The sequence below is a fragment of the Mauremys mutica genome, chromosome 14 (assembly GCF_020497125.1).
Source record: "Mauremys mutica isolate MM-2020 ecotype Southern chromosome 14, ASM2049712v1, whole genome shotgun sequence".
Lineage (NCBI taxonomy): Eukaryota > Metazoa > Chordata > Testudines > Geoemydidae > Mauremys > Mauremys mutica.
In genome coordinates, this window is record NC_059085.1 from 6289129 (window position 1) to 6313510 (window position 24382).

Here is a 24382-nt window from a genome sequence, read left to right on the forward strand (position 1 = left end):
GAGCTCACTGGGGCGCTGCTTGTTAGCGAAGGGCCGAGTTCAGAGCTCCGAGGCGCTCTACCCTGCTCGGTGCGCCGCCTCTCGGCTAACGCTGGCTCCATTTGGTTACCATGCGCCTCCCGTTACAGAGCCCAGCTTGAGGGGCAGACAGAGGATAACGCAAGCACTGCCCACCCCCACCAGCCTCGGGGATCCGCAGCCTCCAGCCAGGGGCGGCTCTAGAAATGAGGCTGCCCCAAGAAGCGCGGTGCGCTGCGCCGCCCTTCCCCGGTCCTGCGGCGGGTCCCCTCTTCCCGCGGCTCCGGTTAAGCTCCCGCAGGCAGGCCTGCGGCATGTCAACCGGAGCCCGGGACGAGCGGACCTGCCACAGGGGACGCCCCCTACATTTTGCCGCCCTAGGCACCAGCTTGTTTTGCTGGTGCCTAGAGCCGCCCCTGCCTCCAGCCATTCACCCGGGTCTGGGTTGTTCCTTTTCTCCCGGCACCTTGCGATGGGGGCACATTGGCAGCAGTTTTTCGCCCAATTGCAGCGAACACGTGCAGCACCCTAGGGAGCAGGGAGCCTGCAGGGCCTTCCTCGGCAGCAGCGTCCCGGGGCACCCACTGGTCTCTCTCCCGTGAATCGCTGCTCCTGGCATGTGGGAGGCCGTTTCCGCTGACGCAGCCATTGTCACGTAGGCCGGATTGTCCGTCTGCTCGCTGCCCGGACACACGCCGTCAGCATGCAGCGGGGCTACGTGCCCTTCCTCTGTGAGTACAATGGGGTGTCACATGCAGGGCAGGGACGCGCCTGTGGCCCTGTTCTGGTTCGGAGGGTGCCAGCACCAATCCCCTCCCAACAGCACTGGGCCCAGCCCCTTTCCCCAGGCAGCCCCGGGCTGTGCCTCCCACTGGCCGGCGCACTCGGACCTGCTGTGGGCCCCAGACTGCCCCAGAGAGGCCGGGATGGCCAGAGGGCCCATGCAGGGATGCAAGCAAGCCCAGCTCACAAGCTGGATAACAGCCGCCCAGGGACGAAGTCCCAGCGCTGGTCCGTGCGCTCAGCGGGTGGGACCCAACGCGCTGTTCAGCGACGCGGCCGGGCGGGGGAATGTTCTCCGCTCTCCCCTTCACTCAAACGATCCTGAACCGTGGGGGCCAGTTCTCTCCCCTCCTCTCCCCGGGCTGCTGCTTCGAAACCCTGACAGAGCTCCCCCTCCTCTCCCGAGCTCTGCTCTGTCTCCTGGCCCCCAGCGTGACGGGAGCCTGCTGGTGCATGGCCTTACCCCTCTCCTTCGCCCTCGGGTGGGGGGCGGTGATTTGCAGATTCGGTGGCTGTCCTGGGGCTGGCGGCTGCAGTGCCGGAGGAATGCACGATTATCGAGGCTCTCCAGAACAAGCTGACGTATCAGCAGCGGCTCCAGTACATGGTAATTCTTTCCCCCTGGGCTCAGGCCACGTTACCGGTTGATTTATCTCCCCCCTTCCAAAGGCCCAGACTTGCGTCCCCAGCAGTAATGTGGCCTCTGCCTTTCTGCCCGTAGCGCGTTGAGTGCTTGGTGGGGGCCATGGAATCGGAACCGTCTCCTGTTTCATCCCCCGTAGGCTGCTCCGGCGCCAAGATTTTCCAAACGACGCTGACCTGCTAACTGCCCATCTTGGACGCCAGCTAGAAACCCTGGTTTTCTAAAGGGCTGAGCCCCCGGCAGTTCCTGCTGAGGTTTGTCCTGCCTAGCAGGGTCCCTCCTGGGGCTGCTGGTGCGTCAATTTCCAAGCCCTGATTTAGTGCACGACCAGGTACCAAAGTGCAAACTATTTGGCGCTCGTTTGCAGACATCCAAGAGGGTGCTGCAGCCCCCGGGGAGGGCAAACTGGTGCTGAGCTGACTTGTGCAACGCTGCCTTCTAGTGGGCAGAGTCAGAACTGCCCAGCTGTGTGTCACAGGCCCTAGACTGCAGTCGGCTCCTGACGATTCTCCTTTAGCTCAAGTGGTTGGGACTTTTGGAGCAGGAAGGTCCCCGTGGCGTACAGTGACAGTGACAGTGTCACGGCATTAGGCGACTGCACACCTGTTCCAGGTGTTACAACCCAAATTAGTTTTCAGTATTTGTTACTCACAAGCAAACATGCCCCAGGTGCCTAGCAGGGGACGCGCGGGGACGGAGGGGACAGGAGCAGTTGCTGATGGGGGCACAGCCCAGGAGGATCCGGGGAAGAGAGAAGCTTTTAGTTCACTGCTAGGATTTTATTTTTCTTGCCTTTGCAGAAACACTATTTCCCCATCAACTACACCGTGAATGTCCAGTTCGAAGAGGTTCTCAGGCCATCCAACATTACCAGGCTGGTAAGGTGTCCGGTGCTCACTTTCCATCCTCAGGCTGTTTACCATCCCGGTGTCCCAGCTCACCTGGGAACAGCTCTGCTGTCAGCTCCATGATCTTTCTACGGGTGCCCCGAACAGCTGCTCCCCTAGCTCAGCTGGAGTCTCGGCCTCAAGGCCCATGCGCTCTAGAGCAGCCGTACCGGCCCGTGGCTTGTTAGAAATCCCTCACTGCCTCTGGGCTGGCGGAGGTACCGCAAGTGTCAGGAAAATCTGTGCCAGGAGTGGATGGCACCTGACACCTGGCCTGGGCATTAGGGCTTTTCATCCAGGACACTTCAGCCATCATCCCTTACTGTGCACTAAAGCCGCGGCTATACCTGGTTCTCATTGGGCCCCAGGCAGGAATCGAACAGTCCTACAGCAGCGTGAACTTCTAGGGTGGTGCGATCTAGGGCTCGGTTCTCCCCAGTCTCCAGCTAGGGAGCAGCTGCGAAGGTTAAATGCTGGGTTGAGAGGGAAGGATGCTTTGAGGAGGAATCAAACTTCGCAGAGGCCGGGGGGTGCTGGGTTCTGAATTTTGCTCACACCCGGGGAGTCGGGATCTGGGGGCAGCTGCCAAGTCTGGGTCTGGCTTTCCCCAGGGCTTAGGGATGATCTGATCACAGGAGCGAGCTGGCAAGTAGGGCCACTGAATCCGGCTAGTGCAGAGAACAAGGCAGGTGCCAGCTGGGGGCGCTTGCTGAGCAGAAGCTCCTGGAGGCTGCAGTGGAAAGGACAAAGCAGGTGGGGGCAGGGGCTCGGTGTGGGCTCAGGTGCTGGGGCCCAAGGCAGCAGTCCCTTAGGAGGCTCCCCCAGAGGGCGGCCGTGCGTGACCTTGTCCCCTCGTGCTCCCCAGCGGGAACAGGACGTCAGCGAGCTGTCCCTGCGCTGCCTGTGGCTCAGTGTGAACTCCCAGGTGCTGCCGAAGATCCGCGCTGTGCTGCTGGAGAAGCACCCGTCCTGGGAGTACATCCAAGATCTCTGCGTCCTCTTTGAGCAGCTGGATGAGGAGTACGAGGACTGCAACCAGGTGGGGAACCTCCTGGGGCCCCAGGACCCCTCCCTTTTGGGTTCGATTCCTGTGTCTCATGCAGTGCTCAGCGAATACCCGCCCAGGGGCCAAACAGCAGGGCGGGGTGAAGCGGGGAGCCAGGGCAGACCCCGGGGTCAGCCCCAGTGTGGAGGGCAGCCTGGAAAGGGGCAGGCCTGCCCCAGTCCGCCTGTGGCTGTGTCCTCCTCCTGGGTTGGCTGGAGGAGGGGGGCCGGGCTTTCCAACACCCCAGATAGCAGATCCCACGTTAGGCTGCAGGCGGGTTTTGATCACTGCACTGGGCTCCAGACACAGCAGCCCCCGGCAAAAGGAGCTCAGCCCCTCCCGCCCTTCCCCCACGGGGCCCCAGCACCAGGCTGTGCCCGGGCAGAGCCGGGGATGCCGTGGGCGATGGGGGAGCTGAGATGCTGTTTATGGGCCAGACGCACCCTGCGCGCTTGGCACCCGCATGGGCTGCATGCGCACGCTGTGCTGGGGATATGGCAGCGGGGCCACATGAGCACCCCCCCCACACACACACACACGTGTGTCTGGCTGCTCTCAGGGCGGCGGTTTTCTATTGCTCTGTTTGTACAGCACCTAGCACGACGGGGCCCCGATCTCAGCTCGGTCCCCGGTGCTACTGCAGCCAACACCATTAATGACACACCCACGGCAGCAACATCTCGGGGGGCTGGTGGCCTCTCAGAAAATGGGTGCTGGGCGGCGAGGGGGCAGCGCTGCTGGAGTCAGGCCCTGGGGCGGGGGCAGCCTTGGAACCAGTGATAAAGGAAGAGCCGCATGGGAGAGAGCCAGGCCTGAGGGGAGCCTGCAGCCACACGCTGCTCATTGCTGGGCCCTAACCCCGGTGGTAGCTTTACGGCCCAGCCTGCTCCCTTCTAGCTTGCAGCTGCTGGGGGGGTGGTGAACTGGAGCGCCCGCTAGTGGCTGTACGGTCTGGAAGGAGCCTGATCTGGGCCCTGGGCTGCAGGGCAGATGCTGAGCAGGGCCAGCGCCCTCCAAAGGGGCCTGGCCTGATAGTGGGGTTGCTGCCTGGGGAGGGGGATTTCCCCACTGCACCCCCCACCCCACCCCGAGCTCTCTGCCAGTGAGAGGAGCTCAGGGGAGCAGCGAGCTGCTTCCCAGTACAGCGGGTGGATTCCCCTCGGCTCCTTGTGGGGCGGCTCAGAGTGGAGCCAGCAGCCAGCCCAAGGGGCAGGGTGGGTGGATGGGTGCATTGCCTGAGGGGCAGATTGCAGCCTCTGTCCTGGGCCGTAAGCTCCTGCTGCTCTCTCTGGGCCAGTTGCTGGTGCCCTGAAGGGGGCTCACTGCGGTCTGGTGGCACAGCCGGCCCCTCGTTGCCCGTGCGGCAATGCACTGACTGCACGGGGAGCTGCAGGCGGGTTCAGCCAGCTGGGAGGAGGCTCTGGGCAGGCTGAGCATTGGTGGTTCAGTGGTAGAATTCTCGCCTGCCACGCGGGAGGCCCGGGTTCGATTCCCGGCCAATGCAGCTGTGTCTTTTTTTCTTTTTGCCTTCTCATTGGAAGCCCCGTTGAACTGCAGTCAGGGGAAGGGAGCTGCAATCTTTTAAAATAAAGGCCCCGCTTTAGGGATATTTCTCACCCCCTGTTGTTCCCTTGTAGAAATCTTATAGGAGTGTTAAGGGCTGTTGACATCACATACTGTTATCCTGTCACTCGGATCTGTTCCAGCCTGGGCTGTGAGCCTGGGCTTGCTCAGAGCTTTGGGCTATTTTAGCTCCTAAGAAACCCAGGTTCTGTGATCACTGGCGTGGCTGATTGAGCGGCTGCTCTGGCTCTGTGGCCTTCAGCTAAATGAAAACCCAGAGCATCTGTCATTAACAATCCCAGGGACTTTCCCAGGCAATTATTCCTGGCCAAATCCACTAGCCAAATTCCCACCGTTGCTGTCCCTGTTGTAGAGGCAAACATGGGGCTGTTGCTACGATTTGTAGGAGAAGACCAGGACCGGGGCCCCTGAGCACTGGAGAAACTGAAAATATAAAACAGTCCCTGCCGCAAAGAGCTTCCAAGCTGCACAGGAACCCGCCTTCTCTGCATTGGTGGGGAGTGAGCCCCGTCTCCGCTGTGGGAGAGGCTGATTCTCCCCCCGGCAAGAGAGAAAGTCACTCCTAGCTCAGGTCAGGGAGCCCTCAGCTGAGGTCTGGCCAAGCTGGTGGCTCAGCAGTTGAATTCTGTTAGATCTGTTACTTGGCAGGCCTGGCTTTGAGTCCCAGCTAATGCAAGTGGCTTTTTATTATCGTCTGTGTCTCTGTACTACCCTGCTGCAGGACCACAGTGGAGCTGACTGACAAAGATACAAGCAGTGTCTTTGCAGTCGGGAGACGCCCATTGTTCAGGGACCTGCCTTGGTTGTCACTGACAGTCCAGAAGAGCTGACTTGCAAAGAGAAACGGTGCCGCACCCGTTTGTCCTGTTACCACCTCGGTGTCACCACCTGGCAGCTGTGATCCTCTCGGCTCGACAGCGTGGGGAGGGCTGGAGCTGGTCAGTACCAAGGGCCAGCCGGGGTGAGGCAGGACCATCTGGCAGACTCCCTTTGAGTCAGCCTTGAGCCAGGGCCACAGCCTAACGCTCGGGGGCAGGGCTTGGGGGCGGGAAATGGGGGTGCCGACCAATTGTGCTCATTAAGGCTCACAGCCTGTCCCACAAGCATAGCTGGGGAACCTCAGTGTCGTGGCGAAATTCCAGTGCAGGTGAGTGCCTCCGGCAGCCCAGGAATTGCCTCCCGCACAGTCACTGGGTTTAGGTACCGGTTTCCTTGTGGCAGTGCTGCTGCTGCTGTTAGCTAGCAGCTGCGTTCCACTCCAGAAGTGGCTGCATATTAGTTCTTACGTCCCTCCTGTGCCCCCAACCCCCGCATCCCCCTCTTGCACCCACCTGGGGAAACTGACCTGGATGCACAAAGCAGCTGGCACTGCTGCTCCTCCGTCCCCTGCAGCCCTAGGGGGCTGGGATGGGGGAACAAGGAGCTGTCAGGGCTCCCTGCATCCAGGGCACTTTCCCTGCGGGCTGCGCAAGGGGAGGGCAGGAGAGCAGCAGCTCCTGATGCCTCAGCAGCACAGCCCAGGTGGGGAAGAGACCTGGATGCAGGGAGCCCTGGGGTGTGTGCTGAGGGGAGTGTGTGTGTTGTGTTGAGGGCAGTGTGTGTGTGCCCGAGTAAATGACTGCGCTGTCTCTTTAAGAAATCACTCAGGATCAGGAGCCTGAACTGGGCTTGTTCAGACACAAGCAGCCGCTGGGGGCCCCAGAGAGGCAGCAGCACACACAGATCCCCCCGTCCTGTCACCCCAGCTTAGGGGAAATCGGGTACACGGGTGGGGGGAGGGGGACACCCCGCCATCAGCAGACAGGAGGCGCTCCCAATGCGGAGTGGCCAGGGGCGCCGCCAGGGACGAACGGGGGGCAGGCAGGACAGGAATCAAACACGTGTCTTGGGTGCGGGAGGTACAAATTTGGCCACTGAACCACCAACGCCCCCTGTGTGTTGTGTCTCAGCTGACTTCCCTGCAGACGCACCTGGCCTGGTTCTGTCACCCAGTGATGGGTGCAGGGCTCCTCACCGAGACGGAGAGGGGGACCTGCAAACACTCTCGCTAGCGCCTGCTGCCAGTGCCACTGGTGCACAGAAAAGCAGGCCTGGGCCATCCCCTTAGAGGTGACCTGTAAGTGCAGACAGGGGGGCTGATGCTCTCCCTCTCCCGGAATGCCGGGGGTGGGTCGGTCACTGGGGTTTGTTCATTTCTTGGGTTCTTACCATGGGAGTGCCAGGAATGTCAGCTGGGGTGGCCTGTGAGAACGGGCAGCTCTTCCAGCCCTACGCTGACAGTGTTGGGTGCTGAATGGTTCATGGGGCCGGCTGTTCGCCCCACCGCTTGAGTGAACTAGTGTAAACTCCTCGGGCATTCTCGCACCCTACCCCAGAGTCCCAGACAGTCCCCTTGGCTACGCCAGTCTGTCCTCCCCCCGGTGAGCCCGCCTTTGTGAGAGATGGGCCCTCGCACCAAAGATCACAGCCAGATTCAGGTTACTTCGCCAGGCCAGTTGTACTTTAGATCTCACACCACAGACAACGCTTGTAGCCAAGCCTATAACAAACCAGCTAGAGATTTATTATACAGGAAAAGGAAATACATTGTTTACAGGTTAAAGCAGGTAAACCTGTGTGCACACAAACGAGTTCCAAACCGGTTTCAAAAAGTACTAAAAGGTCTGTGATAAGCTGTATCCGTCCTTTAGGGCTGACCCCGGCCACGCACTGGGGATCTCTTGCTTCTGCTTAGTAACCCTTGTCCCTTTGAGTCCAAGCAGCACAGGCACAGTTCCCCCTTGTTAGCCTCCCCCCTCTTCCAGCCCCCTTGAAACTGCAAACTCCCAGGTTGGGAGGAATTAACTTGCAAGTCTCCTCTTCATTGGGGTGCGAGGGGAGGGGAGGGAAGAGAAATCAACAAAGTCTTTCTGTCCTCTTCTGTGTTCCACAGTAGTTTGGGATGGACCTTCCATGTGGTGCAGGATATATGCAGCCTCCAACAGGACATGTTTTCATGCTAATTAATGTCTCTCTCCTGTCTGCTGATTGACGCAGTCACAGAGGCTCACAATGCAACTGCTCAGATATAAACTTATCATATGGGCTACAGATGTTGTAAGGGAGACGAGTGCAGACAGCAATTCACAGGCATTCAATGAAGTTGTCATAGGTTTATTCCCCACTTTGAACTTTAGCGTCCAAAAGATGGGGACCTGCATGGATCCTTCTAAGCTTAAATCCTAGCTTAGATCTGGTACTTGCTGCCACCAGCCAAAAATTATAGTGTTTTGGCACACTCCCTGTCCCCCCAAACCTTTCCCTGGCGAACACAGATCCAAACTCCTTAGATCTTAACACAAAGGGAAATAAACCATTCCCCCCACCTTTTTTTCCCCCCACCTGTCCCTGGTGAGTCAAACTAATCCCCTGAGGTTTCAAACAAGGGAAAAATCAAACAGGTTCTTAAAAAGAAAAGCTTTTAATTAAAGAAAGGAAAGTAAAAATATCTCTGTAAAATCAGGATGGAAATTTACAGGGTACAACTTATAAAAACAAAAGGGACTCCCTCCCCCCTAGCTTAAGTACAAGTTACAGCAAACCAAAAAAAAATAAAATAGGGTTCCAGCAAACACACATGTGCAAATACAGAAATTAATTAGAAGACTAATCCGCCTTTCTAATACTCACTATACCGAATAGAAGAGAATACTTCAGGAAGCTTGGAGAGCCTGGATATACGTCTGGCCCCTCTTAGATCCAAAGAGAGAACAGCCCCCAAAACAAAGAACACAAACAAAGACTTCCCTCCACAGAGATTTGAAATTATCTTGTCCCTTGATTGGTCCTCTGGTCAGGTATCTGTCAGGTTTACTGAGCTTGTTAACCCTTTACAGGTAAAAGAGACCTTAACCCTTAACTATCTGTTTATGACAGAAGTCTAAACACTAAGCACATTTTTTATAACTCTTAATACCGGTTTTACCATTACTCCCACGCAGGGAGCCGGACGGGTCCCAGGTAGCTCTGTCAGCATGCACGGGGGGGGGAGGGGGGCATTTGCCAGCGTCACACGCAGCTGGTCAAAACCATTTAAAATACACAATATCAATGATATTTTTCATCGACGTTTCAAATGTTGTCATGTAATGGTGACCTTCCGGATGGAAGTTCTAGTGAATATTTTGCCCTGTTTGACCAGCTCAAGAGATGATAAAATTCTGACACACACGTTCATTGAAATTTTGACGCAATTAAAAAACAAACAAAAACTCATGTTTAAACTCAGGGATCTACAACCCATCTTGGACAATGATCCTTCACTTTCACAGGCCTTGGGTGGCAGGCCAGTCCTCGCCCACAGACAACCTGCCAACCTGAAACATATTCTCACCAGTAACTGCACACCGCACCATAGTAACTCTAGCTCAGGAACCAACCCATGCAACAAACCTCGATGCCAACTCTGCCCACATATCTACACCAGCGACACCATCACAAGGACCTAACCAGATCAGCCACACCATCACCGGTTCATTCACCTGCACGTCCACCAATGTAATATACGCCATCATGTGCCAGCAATGCCCCTCTGCTATGTACATCAGCCAAACCGGACAGTGCCTATGGAAAAGGATAAATGGACACAAGTCAGATATTAGGAATGGCAATATACAAAAACCTGTAGGAGAACACTTCAACCTCCCTGTACACACAATAGCAGATTTAAAGGTAGCCATCCTGCAGCAAAAAAACTTCAGGATCAGACTTCAAAGAGAAACTGCTGAGCTTCAGTTCATCTCCAAATTTGACATCATCAGCTCAGGATTAAACAAAGACTGTGAATGGCTAGCCAATTACAGAAGCTGTTTCTCCTCCCTTGGTTTTCACACCTCAACTGCTAGAAGAGGGCCTCATCCTCCCTGATTGAACTAACCTCGTTATCTCTAGCCTGCTTCTTGCTTGTTTATTTATACCTGCCCCTGGAAATTTCCACTACATGCATCCGATGAAGTGGGTATTCACCCACGAAAGCTCATGCTGCAAAACGTCTGTTAGTCTATAAGGTGCCACAGGACTCTTTGCTGCTTTTACAGATCCAGACTAACACGGCTCCCCCTCTGATACTAAAAACTCATGTAATTGTCATGAAAATTTCTGCCTGAATTGTGCTCTGGTTTTCAGTGAGCACCACTGAATTTTTAATGTAAAGAAGAAGGGAAAACAAAACCTTTACAAAGGAAAATGTTCATTGCCAGCCCTCCTTTATCCATCAGCCAGAAGCAAAGAAGGGCAGAAAGCCCGTCTTGTTTGGAGTTTTTGGCAGGTCATCTTTGACATTATAGATGATGGTGACTCGTGAGCAAAACATCAAATCACAAGTGAAAGAAACTCTTCACAGCTGCAGCATTGGTTCTTCTGTGGCAATACTGTCCCCTGCTACATAGGAGGCCTCAGTTTGATTCTCAGCTGATGCAAATGACTTTTTTAAATGTCCTTTTGCTCTACAGTCCTGCTGCAGGACCATGGTGGACCTGACTGACAAAGACACAAGCATTGTCTTTGCATTCGGGAAATGCCTGTTGTTCAGGGAGCTGCCTTTGCTGTCACTGACCCTCCAGCAGAACTGACTTTCAAAGAGAAACAGTGCTTCACCTGCAAGTCCTACTAGCACCAGTAATGTGTGTCACCACCAGTGTAGCCCCTTGAGCTGTCATCCTGTCAGATCCCCCTTCTGGGGTGGGCTGGGACCAGCCAGGATCAGCTGGCAGCCTCCCCTTTGAGTCAGCCCTGAGCCAGTGCCACAGCCTAGTGCTCAGGGGCCAGGTGCTGGCCATTGGGAGAGGGGACATGGGGGTGCCGATTAAAGATCCCACCGCCCATTTCACAAGCGTGGAACCTCGGTGTCCTGGCTAAATTGCAGCGTGGGTGAGTGCCTCCTGCTGCCCGGGCTTTCCTCTTGCATTTCCTTTGTGGCGGGGGAGAATTCTCCCACACCCCCTCCTGCTGGGCACCCTTAAGCTGCTCTTTTCCTGCAACACGTACCTGGTCTGTTTTGGACTCTACCATTCAGTGCTGGACTCATGGTTCCCTCTCGCCAGGATTGTCTAGGTTAGGAACAGAGACCAAGGTTAGGCCAGGGTGAACTGGAACGGGAGCTCACCCAAATGCCTAAACTAGAAAACTCCAACAGGCCCGAGAGCTCCACAGGTTAGCGTCATTTTCAAGATGACTTCTAAGGCGAGATCTATCAGCTGACATGTTCCCTTTACTGTGTGTCTGTAGAGAAAGACCAAGAGGGGACTTGGGTTCCTTAGAGGGTTTTCGTGTCTTAGTATCGTGAATCTCATACCTGGTGGCTTCTGGTTCTGTAGGAAGCCTTGGATGAGAGCTGGCGTGGCAGCTGTCTGCCCTAAACTGAAGGGGTATTATTGTCCTCACAGCTGTGTGTGGGAAGTGAGGGGACACTCAGAATTGTAATTCAGGGACAGGGCCGGCTCTAGCTTTTCTGCCGCCCCCCCCCCCAGCGGCGCCGACCGCAGCCCGAGCCCCCGCCCCCCGAGCAGCGCAGCGCCGCCCTAGCCCCGCCCCCAGGGAGGCGCCCGCAGCTGGCTACCGGTTCGTCTGGAGGGTGGGGGGTGGCCGCTACCTGCAGGAGAGTAGCGCGAACAAGCTGAGGAGCGGCCCCTCCTCTGCAGCCGGGGCAGGGCCGCGCTACCGGCTCCGCCTGGGGGGGAGGGGGTTGCTTACCGGGAAAGGCGGGAGCCGGTAGCGCAGCCCTGCCCCGGCTGCAGAGGAGGGGCCGCTTCTCGGAGTGCACCGGCGGGGACAAGCGGAGGAGAAGCGGCCCCTCCTCTGCAGCCCGGGCAGGGCTGCGCTACCGGCTCCCGCCTTTCCGCGGGTAGCGCGGCCCTTCCCCGGCTGCAGAGGAGGGGCCACTTCTTCGTGTGCACCCGCGGGGACAAGCCGAGGAGCGGCCTGTCCTCTGCAGCCGGGGAAGAGCTCCCGCCGCTCTGCCGGTAAGCGGGCACATACACGCCCGTCATTTCGCCGCCCCCTAAATTTCGCCGCCCTAGGCACCTGCTTGTTTAGCTGGTGCCTAGAGCCGCCCCTGTTCAGGGACCGTGTATCCAGTCACTTCTGAAGCGGTAGAAAACTGCCCTGCACCTGAGCAAAGCTAGCACCACGTAGCTGTGAACAAAAAGAAGCTGAAAACAAGGAGTTTGAAACAAGCCAATTAAGAATCACTTTCCCCTCCCTCCAACTTCAAATGTGGTGGAAAAATTTGGTCAGCCTGACCCAAAGTCCTGCTGTTCTGTCCAGTCTGTCTGAGTGGGGGTTTGTTTTAGCAGCTGAGGATTGTGATGAAAGCTCCAGGCCTGTTGTTCGGGCGAGTCTCTCTGTCGATGTCTGAGCGTGAGGTGACTTTGGAACGACAAGGAGCCTGGGCGGAGGGTTGAAGCAATGCTGCCGGCTGGTGTGGCCAAGCCGCCGGAGTGTGTCTGAAAGCGTCGGCTCACAGCTGGAGCACTGGTGGTTCTGTGTTGCTCTTTCAGGCTGGGACTCGATATGAGCTTGGTCTACACAGAGTTTGTCTCAGTCTAACTGTGTCGGTGGTGGGTGGTGCTGGGGGTGATGTTTGACTGGTGCAGTTATACCAGTGTAACCCATGGGGTAGGTGCCTTGTCCCAGTCTGGCTCCCCTCTCCAGACAGGACTAAGCTATACACTGTAGACACCGGGGTACCTACAGCTGGGCTGGACTGTGTTGCCTAGGCCGGTACAGGTAACGTGGTACAACTTGTGTATAGACAGCTGCTAGCTAGGATGGTCTCAGCTCTTCAGTGACAGGCGTAGTTGGGCGACGCCTCCGTAGGCAACATACAGAAACAAAATGGCGTCTCCCCCACGGCGTGACCTCGCTCCTACGGTGCGTGTGAAGTCACGGTGTGTGGGAGACGCCGTTCGATAGAGCAGAATGGCCCGGGGCCAGATGCCTTCCCGGGGGAGAGGGTGGAGGGATCGTCCCGAGGGTGGGATCTAGCCCCCCAGGGCTGTTCTCAGTTGCGTTAGCTCACTCGAGCCAACCGAAGGGCCTGCCCAGAGGTGAAGTCACTCCGCAGGAGCTCTCCCCCGCCTCATTCCGGAAAAACTTTCACATGGAGCCGTGTCCGGCATTGTCTGGAAACCCCACTTAGCACCAGCGACTCGGGTTAACACCATACGCCCCCTCCTAGGCTTCAGCTCCGTTTAGCGTGTGCCAAAGGCCCATTGCCCTGCCTGACGAGAGCTGGGGAAGGTGCTAACGAGATGGAGCTGGTGACTCCATCCAACAGCCCACCTTTAAATCCCACTCGAGGGCGGGAGCTGTGCCGTTCAGGCCCCTGAGGGAGGGGCGTGTGGAGAGCCAGGCAGCAAGGGAGGGGCGGAAGGTGTCTGGGGAGCAGGCCATTTACGGCCCCACATCTGTGTTTCTGCAGGGGAAAATGGACACCACCGTTTGGGACGTGGTAGAGCAGGTTCTCACCGGCGACGCAGGGAGCAGCCGGAAGCCCGTGCGCCCCAAAGCCCTGCTGGATAACTGCGTCAAGGTCATGAGGATGCTGTACAACGAATCGTGTGCGTCGAGATCCCTTCCAGGGCAGCCAGAGCGGAGACAGCTCCCAGCTCACGGGGGTGCTATCGGGGGAGGTGAGGAGTCTGCGCTCTGGAGGGGAAATCCAGCCTGCACATCGCTCTGGTGTTGCTCCCAGGCTATGGGCAAGGGCAGCGGAAATGCCCTAAAAGTGGGGGGGCCACAGGTACCAGAACCGTGGCCCCACCCCCAGTGCCATGCTGCCCCCAAAGCCCCGCCCTCGCACCACCCCTTCTGCTGGAGGCCCCGACCCCTGCTCGCTCATCTCTGGCCCCTCCCCCCATTGCTTGCCCTTACGGCCATGGCCCCGGCCCCCCTGTTCTGGGGGCTGTGAACGCACCAGGAGAGCAGGTCGGCAGGGTACAAAGGGCCCTTTGCATGCTGGGACAGCTGCCCACTCCTCATGTTCCCGTCCCGTGAGCTGGGCACAGACATGTGGGAAATGGGTCTAGCCCAGGCATTCTGAGCGGCTGCATGGGGGGCCACCCAGCTGACCTATTTACCGCGTTAGTGACAGACGCCTCGGCTCTCTCCTGCCTCAGGTAACTAGGATTCTGCCTATGATCAGGAAGGAAGCGTGGCCATTTCCTCCCTCTCTCCATGCCCTCTGCACCGCCTCGGCATGTGGTCTCTGTTGTCGCGCTGCCTGTCTGCTTGTGCTCCACAATCCCAGCTTCCGTGTTGCGTTGTGCCTGCCACCTCCCCGGGGCCCAGAGGAAGCCAGCGCATCTTCCAAGGTGCCCGGCAGTGGGAGCTTTGCCTTGCTCTCCCAGGGAAGAATGAGAGCAAAGGCGGAGGATGGAGAGCGCAGAGGAGTGGGTTTTCTCCACCGGTGCCATAGGACAAGCTCAGGAAATCGTTCTGGCACAGGGAATCCAGGGAAGGTGGTGGCATCTCCTGCCATGAACAGGCTGCATTTCTGTCCCTCTGAGGCTGCGGCAATGTGTTGCTCCTCTTCATCCCCACCTCTAGCAGTTGAGGTGTGAAAACCAAGGGATTTTCTCGCCAGCGTTGTCAGAGAGAGAGCATGATGTGACCTGGCCTGGGGCGTGTTGGCCTCGGCGCATGCCTGAGTCAGCTACGCCGCCGGCTGTGTCCCACCCCAGGACGCAGAGCGGTGCACAGCAGCCCCCGCAGAGAAGAGCCGCTGGAGGGATCCTGCCCATCCGGTGGGTGCTCCCTGGCGACTGCTGTGACTGGGCTGGCAGCTTCGCGGCAGGGACGTTGCAACCCCTGAACGTTTAACCCAAAGCCGCTGTAGCTGGAACATCCCCACTCGGCCTGGCCTCACCTGGGGCCCAAAGAGGAAAGGAGCATCAGGCCACGGAGCGAGTGGGACAAGGGGCTTGGACCCCATGTACGAGGGAGCCGCCTACAGGGACACTTTCCATCCTGCCCAGGGCCGGTGCATGTGAGAGCAGGACCAGGCCTGTGGAGCCAAAGGATCTGAGAGTGCCAACAGCAATCTGCCCTCGGACGCGTCCTAGAGCTTGTGTTGTGGTTCCCCTCCTGAGTGAGCTGATGGACGATGGAGCCGTGCACCTGCAATATGTGTTAATGAGCCATTGACCATTGATCTGACCCTATTTCTAAAACGCCTGTCGCCATTGTCACCCAGCGCCGTAGAACTCACGACCAGGCCCTTGGGCTGCCTGGTCTGTTCATTCACCGGCTAGGGCACCCAGAGACACGCGCTAGAAGACGTTCTCTGCTCCTGTTTTCAGTGCTGCCAACTCGTGAGGTTTGATCGCGAGTCTTGTGACATTTGCTGTTTTCTTTAAAGCCCCAAGCCCTGGAATCACTGTATAAATGCACCTTGTCGGCTTGCATTAACGAGAAAAAGCTGGTCTGTCGCTCTCCTGGCCGCTTGTAAACGTCTCCCCTAGAGGCTCCAATGCCAATAAATGCAATAAATCGCAAGCGAACCCAACTAAATTTAAAGTCTCGTGATTCTGTGGGGGCTGGGAACCTCTTGGATGTCACGTGTCCTCCCTCCCGCCTGCTGGGAGACTCGTTGGCCTTGTCTGACCGGTTTCTGTGCAGGCTAAGCGGCAAGGGATGCCCCGATCCCCCCCGTCACACACAGCTGGTTTGTGTCCAGAAGCTGAAGTGCTTTTCAAAGGGAGATCTGTAGATGCGGGAGGACTGGGCTGGGTCTGCTCCAGCCAACGTTGTAGCTGGAATTCTCCACCAACTGGAGCAACAGTGGAAGCTGCCGTGCAGACGGCGCAGGGGCGCTTTGCGCTCTGTGCTGTCTGACTCCACCTTGAGCGTGGCTAGAGGACACCGTGATAGACATGCCCAAGTCCTCGCTCTACTGCAGCTTTCACCCTAGGTAGCACTGGTGGAGAATGATGTCAAAGTGTGCTGCTAAGTCAAGGCCAGAGAGGAAAGCGAGAGGGTTTGCACAACAAGAGGGAGCAGCATATGGGGAGTTGGCCATAGAAGCTTTGCATCTGATGGAAACATTGATCCCCGGGGTTAGCCTGGCCCGTGAAGGTGGCAAATGGCAGATCACCACTGCCGAACCACGGCTACCGTTCTGTGCTGTTGACTGCCCTGTAACTGGTTCCCTGGAAAGTGCTGAATCCTCAGATGGCCCAAGGGTTGAGCATGTCTCACAGACCTGGAGGGAGAATTTGACGCCCACAAACAGGAACTGGGTTTGAACCAGATTTTGCAGCTGCCTCCCTCCATGCATCTGTTGGTCAAAGCCCCTTTTTTCCAATGATGGGGACCACCCCCGATTCCACCTGCAACTACCTGTATTGTCTCCCAACCCAGCCACCTCAGACCTAGTGTAGTAGATTTGTTGGGCCCAGGAAGAAGTGAAGCAGCCCCTGGAAAAGGCAAGAGCAGACTATAAGCAATATGCAGACTGTATCGACAGCAACGTCCCGCCTATGCAGTGGAGCAAAAGTGTGGTTCTCCACGGATCATCTCCACCCAGACAGACACCCTCTCACAAGCTGGACTTCTGGTTCCTTGGTACTTTTAAGATCCTGTAACAGGTTGATCCAGTTGCTTTTGAATTCCATCTATTCCACTCTCTGAAGTTTCACATATCGCTTTTAAAACTCTACTCAGAAAACCCTTTCCTGCACAGGACCCAGCCACCGCTTTCACTGGTACAGGTACAGGGCATCAGACATCAGAAATAGGTGGTTCATGAGATCCTGGACTCTAAATTTAAATGTGGCCGGCTCTGGTGGTCTCTGCTTGGCATCCCCCATAGGTGTTCCCAGGCTGCCTCAGACCATGCAAGTCTTTGAACCACCACTTCACTGGGCCATCAGGCTCATGGACAGCAAGAGGGATCTGGGTAAGGGAAACAGTTCCCATCCCTCTGGGGTGTCCCCCACCACCATCCATCATGGGCCGCCTTCAGTGTGGTGAGTCATGATGGATGGAACATGGAGTGGTTAGCAGCATCAGCCAGCTGGCTAAGTGTGCCTCAGAGGGCATCCTCCCAGAAGGGGCTCTGACGAACCACTGCCATAGCCTCACCATCTCCCAGGGATCCAGCGTTTCCCTTTTTCCTGGCTTGCCTGGGAGGCAGACATGGGACAGGGCCACCTCACAACCAGCTTCCATGCACTATCACGGCTGCTACCTGCATTGAGTGTTTCTGACCCATGGTCAGATGCCTACCAACCCCCTCCCATCCTGGCCCAAGCACTCCCGCTTGCCGAAGCATCGTGCAGTTGGGGAGGATGGTCCCGGTGACAGGAACGGACAGAAGTGCAGTGGCGGTTCAGGGGGCAGCTCAGATACGTGCATGGAGGAAGGCGTTAAGGTGACCCTGTGGTGGACCAGCACTGATGGAAGAAACCCCCTCTTATAGCCTCACTCTTTCCCCCAGCCCTGGGGGACAGGACAAGCATGGAGGAGGCTGCCCCAAAATCTGCATGCCTGGCTCCCCAGGCAGCTCCACCTACTGCTGTCAGGGGACAGGGGAGACTGAGCTAGCACATGCAGCCCCATGAATGATCCTTCTCCAGCTTCACCTATGGAAACGTTTTAATGACCTTTATGTCCTCTAGATAGTCAAGTTCGACCATCTTCTCAGCGCTCTGCCAGGGCCCTTGACCAGCCTCAGCAGGGCTGATCCAAGGGTCTCACTAAACCCTTCAATGGGTGGTGGTGGCGAGTACAGCAAGCAGGGACTTAACCTTAGCTTGTCAATCACAGAATCTCAGGGTTGGAAGGGACCTCAGGAGGTATCTAGTCCAACCCCCTGCTCAAAGGGGGAACCAATCCCCAGACAGATTTTTACCCCAGTTCCCTAAGTGGACCCCTCAAGGATTGAACTCACAACCCTGCGCTTAGCAGGCCAATGCTCCAACCACTGAGCTATACCACTTACTGGGAATGCCTCCTTCATGGGGAATATTTGCAATCCCTAATCCCCATCACGACTGGAGCTCAATAGGTACCCACCCCTGTCAGCCTAGGGTAGACACACACTGCACTAGCCTCTGTAGTGCGCATGCAGCTGGACAGCTCAGGGATCCCAGACCTGATATTGGCTCAGCCTCGCTGGCTGAAGGCCACTTGTCCCGCTCAGAAGTTGGAAGCTGACTGCTCAGAGATCACATAACCAGTTCGCGTGCCAGAGTCTCTTTCATTATCTGAATTAACCAGGCACATCACTCCACCAACTAAGAACGACCGTCCACCAGCACCCGCTGGAACAAGAAAGAGCTATTAATCTGACAGTCCTTTCCACTTCTGGATTGGGTGAGATTTCCTGTGATGAATCAAATTAAGCTGGTGGTGCCCTTCCATCAGTTACTTTAAGTTTTAGCTTTGCAACCATCCTTTCCCTGGAACCGAAAGACTCTGGCTTCTCATAAGCTGCCCGGTAGGTCACTGGAATAATGCCACTGGAGTGCCAGTCAGAATCATTTGTAGGTGGAACCACAATGATATTTTAACATCTTCGTCCTCTGACTTTTGTTCTTGATTAATTAAAACATTCTTGGCAAATGTTTTCTCTTTGGTTTGTGTTGTGCTGGTCCAAGCATTTCACCTCCATTGACACAAGATGATTGCCCCAGGCCATCTCCCTTAATCATGGCCTTAGTCTGAAACCTAACACAGTAGAACTGAAGTCCTAGTCTGTTACTCCTAGCTGGAGGATTCTGGCTACTGGCTTGCTCTGAACACTGTAATTTTTTCAGAGTAAATGCTTCAGAGCCCCAGGACACTCAGGTAAGAGAACTGAGGGAGCACTGAGAGGCAGGGTCTGGCACAAGCAGTAGCTCACCTCACTGCAGACTGCAAGGTCGATCCCAAGGTCCAACTCCGTGGGTGCTTCAGGGCTGGAGCACCCACAAAAAAAATTAGTGGGTGCTTAGCACGCTTAGCACCCACCAGCAGCCAAGCTTCCCCCCTCCCCCAATGCCACCTGATTGCCAGTGGCCCTGCTATCGACTCCTCGCCCTCCCTCCCAGCTCCTCCACGCTGCAGAACAGCCATTCAGTGGCATGCAGGAGGCTCTGGGCGGGAAGGGGAGGAGTGGGGATGGGGCACGCTCGCGGGAGGGAAGAGGCAGGGAGGGGACAGAGCAGGGGTGGGAATAGGTGAGGCAGAGATGGGGCCATGGGGTGGAGAGGGGTGGGGTCTGGGGCAGAGGGTGGGAGCTTGGAAGGAGGGGTGAAGTGGGGGCAGGCATGGGGAGTGGGGTAGAGAGGAAGGTGATGCCTATGCCAATATCCAACTACAAGCTTTTTAATTGCAGCAATATTAACATACACTATCTGAGCTGGAATTACCACAGCTGCTGGCCCCAGATTTGCCCTCCAGTGGAGTCTCGTTAAAGGATCTAAAGTGTACTCACTCCAATCACAGGGCCTCGAAAGAGTCCCGCATTGCTATGAGGGATGTCTGCTGCCCTCCTCAGATGCGGTAGCCATTTCCCGGGCTCCATTTCTGGAATCGAACCCAGATTCTATGTTACCTGGGGTCACTGTGGTAGGTACATGAAATACCATCAAACATTGATAGGACAGACATTCAGTTGCACCATCTCAGCACAGGGGCGTGTGCTTGGCCGAAGGTTAGCTCAAGTCACAAAAGCAGATGAGTGGTTGGTTTTGGTCTGATAAATGCACACATCACCTGAGGTCAGCGCTCATTGGCATGTCTGGAATTACCTCAGTTATCCAGGTAATGGTTACGGTGACTGAAGGAGCCATAACTGATTTAATGAGCCATTTGCAGTTTCAGGGTACCGGTCATAGGCGTCAACTCTGTGGGTGCTCTGGGGCTGGAGCACCCACAGAAAAAAATTGCCCTGTAGACCCGCCCCGCCCCCCTGCTCCAGCTCACCTCCGCCTCCTCCGTGATCGCGCCGCTGCGTCCTGCTTCTCCCCCCTCCCTCCCAGCGCTTGTGCCGCGAAACAGCTGATTCACGGGGCAGGGAGGGAGGGGGAACACGGCACGCTGGGGGAAGAGGCGGGGCCGGGGTGGGGATTTTGGGAAAGGATCCAATAGGGGCAGGGAGGGGCGGAGTTAGGGTGGGGACTTTGGGGATGGGGTAGATTCGGGGCGGGGGGGCACGGGCATCCACCAGCGCCGGAGAAGGTTGACGCCTATGGTACCGGCCATGTGTACTTAGCCAGGCATGGCTTAATCTTTGAGACAAGCATATGCTATTGGCAGGAACAATCAGGTAGCACCACTTAGGAAGGCGAGCACAGGCCGCACCTTAAGGACAGGAGATACCCCTGGCAGGCCCCGCCAGGCTTCCCCAGGAAGAAGGAAAAGGGTCTGCAGAGCAACACATGGACTGACAGGGATGGCGATCCCCCAAGATTGATCTGGGTCACAGCAGGGTAGGATGGCAGAAGAAAGGGATGGCCAACAAGACCCCCTTCTCCCCACTTTCCCCAGTTCCCTGGGTCACACCAGCAAAGTGGAATATAGGGTGGGCTATAGAGACCCCCTTCTCCCTGCTTTTCCAGTGGCCTTTGGAGACACCATGGCTACGTGGCATGGGGCCCATGCATGCCTTCAAGGCAACTGCTAGAGAACACAGCAGCAACACAGACAGGTCTGGCGCTCCTGCAAGAGGGGACTATGAGGGTCCCACCAAGAGGGAGGGGCACCCCTGCATGCACAAGGGTGAGCCATCATGTGTGGTCGGCTCCACAGCGTGCCCCTACTCACTTTTGCAACTGCTTTGCCCTGCCGACACTCACATCTCCGAGTCACCGCTGATCCCCAGTTGGGCTAACAGCAGCTCAGCCTCACTTGGCAGAGATCGACCAGCCCCCCGGAAGGGGAGGGCATGCACCCAGACCCTGTTCCCTGAGTAGACCCTCGGTTGTCCCTGTGTATGGTACACAAAAAGGAGGAGGGTCCCAATCTGCTTCAACACTGGCACCCTGGGAGAGGTGTTGGCCTGTGGAGGGCCCTCCCTGTCACTCCGGTGAGAGCCACGTCAGTCCAACGGAGAGAGGCAGGTGCCAAGGTGTGCACCCATGCCCATTCCCTGAGGACAGTGTCATTGTCCTGGGATCTGGCAGGAGAAAAGGAAGAGGGCCCCATCCCGCCTATGCACTGGCACCCTGGGAGCAGCGCCAGCGCACAGAGGGCCCTCCCAGGCAAGGTCACCCACGGTCTGATCTCAAGTCTGGGCCACTGGGATGGCTCCAGGGAGCAGAGTAGAACCTCAGGGTCATCAGAGGCAAAGAGCTGGGGAAAATGGCACTGACTCAGAGGAGCACCGGAGGGCTGGTTCCCACCTTTAAATGTCTGCCTTCCCCTCATATGGGTCAGGAACAACACTAGGATTGGGCCCCTAGGCTCAGCTCTGTTCTCACCAGGTGCTGAAAACCCTATCCCCAAAGTCTCCATGGACTTTTTGCACAGGAATTAATAGTGTAAGCAGAGTCAGGATGAGCTCTACCCTGACATCTGGTGGTGAGTTGTGGAAAAGAACTTCAGGGGCTGATCTTGTTTGCATAGGCACACCCACCCCGCCTAGCATGAGCCCACAGCAGCTCAAATGGTCACTTTGGTTGCTGTGGGATCCCCAGTTTCTCTGTTTTGGGACAGGAAGAATAAAGTGTTGTTACCCTGATTATGTGAATCAAGGACCATGGAACTGTTTTATGACAGAGGGATTCGCCATCAACTAAGTAGCACTTGCTAATCAAGGGATATGGGTTCCAAAAATCCCATGAACTGAGAGAGACTGGGGATAGATATGTGATGCTGTGGGGGCTCTTTGAGGGTCTGAAACACCAGTTGCACTGCCTTCTCTCTCCACTGTGGAATATCAATGCTAATTTTGATTCCGTTAGGAATCTAGTTACAGGCTGCTGAGCTGAATTTATTTTGGGCCAATGGTGCACTGGCACTGAGGCTCCCCTACTACAAACTGCAATCACTGAAGAACTAAAATAAGAGTTGAAATTGCTGAGTGCTTCGGGGGGTGGCTGGTGGAGTGGCTTGTGGTGAAGGCAGCAGAAGAACCTGATGGAGAGGTGGGGCAGTCAGACTTGGACCATGTAAGGTGCCCTTTAACCCCACCCTCACACACACCCATTTCCTCCCGGGCTGGGAAGTAAAACTCTGCAGATAAACTTTTGAACTCTGGGGCTGCGCTGACCTGGGGCAGAGACTTTTGGGTTGTTGGACTTTTGGGTGATTTTTTGGGTTGCTGGACTTAAGACCCTGAGGGGAAAAGGACACTGCCAAACTTACTTGGGGGTGGGTCTTTTGCTCATGGTTTGTGTTATGAATCCTGTTTGTGGTGTTTCCCCAACATGATGCTGCATTATTTCCCTCCTTTATTAAAAGGATTTTGCTACACTCAGACTCCGTGCTTGCGAGAGGGAAAGTATTGCATCCTAGAGGCGCCCAGGGTGGATGGTATGTAATTGTCCCAGGTCACTGGGTGGGGGCTCGAGCCGGTTTTGCATTGTGTTATTGAAATGGAACCCCTGGATACTGAACCCGGCCATTGTTGCTGCCAACTCAGAGGGGCAGAAGGGTTACAGTAGGAATGGCACATGACCCCATCAGTGGGGCTGTGCGGGGAGAAGAATCTGCCTGTGTGGTTTGAACAAGTGACAAGCAGGATTTGAGTGGCCTCCGGTGGACAGCTGTGATATTACCAGCCGTTACATCAACCAATTGACTAGAATGGGGTTGACCTGTTGGCCAGTCGGCCATAGAAAATGTTTTCAACTTTTTCTGCGGTTGACCTATTGGCTGGCGGGACTTGGCCTGACGGTGAGGGGAGGAGCCAGTCCCAACTGCTGAACCAGCCGAGGGAGCCCCAGAACTCAAAGGGGAAAAAGGGTCAGTCCCACTGGGACAGGCTGCCTGCCAGTGCCACCCAACAAGCCGTCTAGGGCTCTCCCTCCCTAGCAGCAATGGGGAGCCCCTCCCTCTCAGCCAGGCTCGGGCCTCTGGCAGGGCCAGTGTGACCACTAGGCGAACTAGGCGGCCACCTAGGGCGCCAAGATTTGGGGGCATCAAAAAGCAGTGCCCCAAAATTTGTGTTTACACTATTGCTCCCAGTGGGGGGATGGGACGCTCGCAGACGCATTAGCACGTACCTCTGCAGGTGTCCTCTGCAACTGCGGGCCCCGCCACCTCTCTCCGCCGCACCCCACATCACTGCCCACCAGTGCCTCCCCCTGCCAGCCCAGAGCTGCCTCCTCCCCGAGCCCCCAGGCTGCCGCATCGCTCCCTAGCCTGCGCCCTCCGGCTCTCCAGAACTCCCTGCCGCCACAGCAGCTGCTGCCCACGGGCTGCCAGCTGCAGATTGGAGCGGGTGACATCAGCCCAGCGGCAGCTGGCCCTATTGACAGCAATGCAGCGGCGGGAAGGGGGGGAATGAAGAGGAGACCGTGGCCACCAGTCCACCTGCGGGGGTTGATCATGGCCCTGCCAGAGGATACCGGGTTAAAGAGCTGCAAAAGTGTAACCGTCCGCACCACGTGCCACCTTCCAAGGCTTCATCCCCATCCATCCCTGCAGCCCTGTGGAGCAGGTAAATAGAGCCCCATTTGGGGGGAAACTGAGGCAGAGAACAGGGACGTGACTTGCCCAAGGTCACCCGGGGAGTCATTGTCGGAGTCCTGCTTTGAACACAGGAGATCGAGGCTCCTAGTTCTGCGCTGGTTCAGACCATTAGCGTGGAGGCCTGCAAGCCCTGAGCTCTGCACCTGCCCACACAAGGTATTAATCTGGGATTCAGGGGCAGCACACTGCATGTTTTCAGTGAAGAAACACGGCTGTCTCGAGTCCTTATGGCTACAAGGAAAATCTTCCAAAGGTGATGGGCGTCTAGTCAACACAGTTCTGTCTGCCTGAGTCTGCAGCCAGCCTGGGACAACAGCTCTAGGAAATGCAGCCGTAAGAGTTAAGTTTAATTACGACACCATCAGAGCCAGATTGTCATGTAACATGGATGACCAGTTGCGTGGTGCACAACCACTGCAAGTGTGCGAGCAACTCAGGGTAAGTGCAGCTGAACCCTGGGCAGGCTGCAGCACCCAAGAGATTTTTGTTCTCCCACTGAATGACAGCAGATGCACCAGTAACTTTACTAGGTAGAAGTTTAGTGACCACATTAGGGCCATATCCTCCCCACTCCCAGCATTGGGCCAGCTGCCCCTCATCATTCTCCTGATTGTCTGTATTGTTATTGACGGGAGATCTGCTGTGGACTGAGGGGTGTATATGGACCTGCCTTTGCAGGCTCAGTCCTGGCCCAGCATTCAAAATAAATTGCCCTGAGTTTCAGGAGTACTGAGAACCCTGGAGTTCCCACAGACATCGGGGGAA

At 56.5% G+C, this 24382-nt stretch overlaps 1 protein-coding gene and 1 non-coding gene across 3 annotated transcripts in view; both read left to right on the forward strand.

The window, feature by feature from the left end:
• The window catches only part of IL34 (interleukin 34), a 56374-nt gene extending 37883 nt beyond the window's left edge, over positions 1-18491 (forward strand). For both annotated transcript variants that reach the window (XM_044986710.1, XM_044986711.1), the window contains exons 2-7: positions 530-749; positions 1305-1408; positions 2245-2322; positions 3197-3370; positions 13419-13629; positions 14116-18491. In XM_044986710.1, coding sequence (XP_044842645.1) covers positions 722-749; positions 1305-1408; positions 2245-2322; positions 3197-3370; positions 13419-13629; positions 14116-14123 — 603 coding nt within the window. In that variant the 5' untranslated portion in view covers positions 530-721 and the 3' untranslated portion in view covers positions 14124-18491. The remainder of the gene's footprint in view (positions 1-529; positions 750-1304; positions 1409-2244; positions 2323-3196; positions 3371-13418; positions 13630-14115) is intronic.
• TRNAG-GCC lies at positions 4810-4880 on the forward strand. The gene has a single exon. It is a non-coding gene; the product is annotated as a tRNA-Gly (tRNA).
• Positions 18492-24382: the final 5891 nt, after the last annotated feature.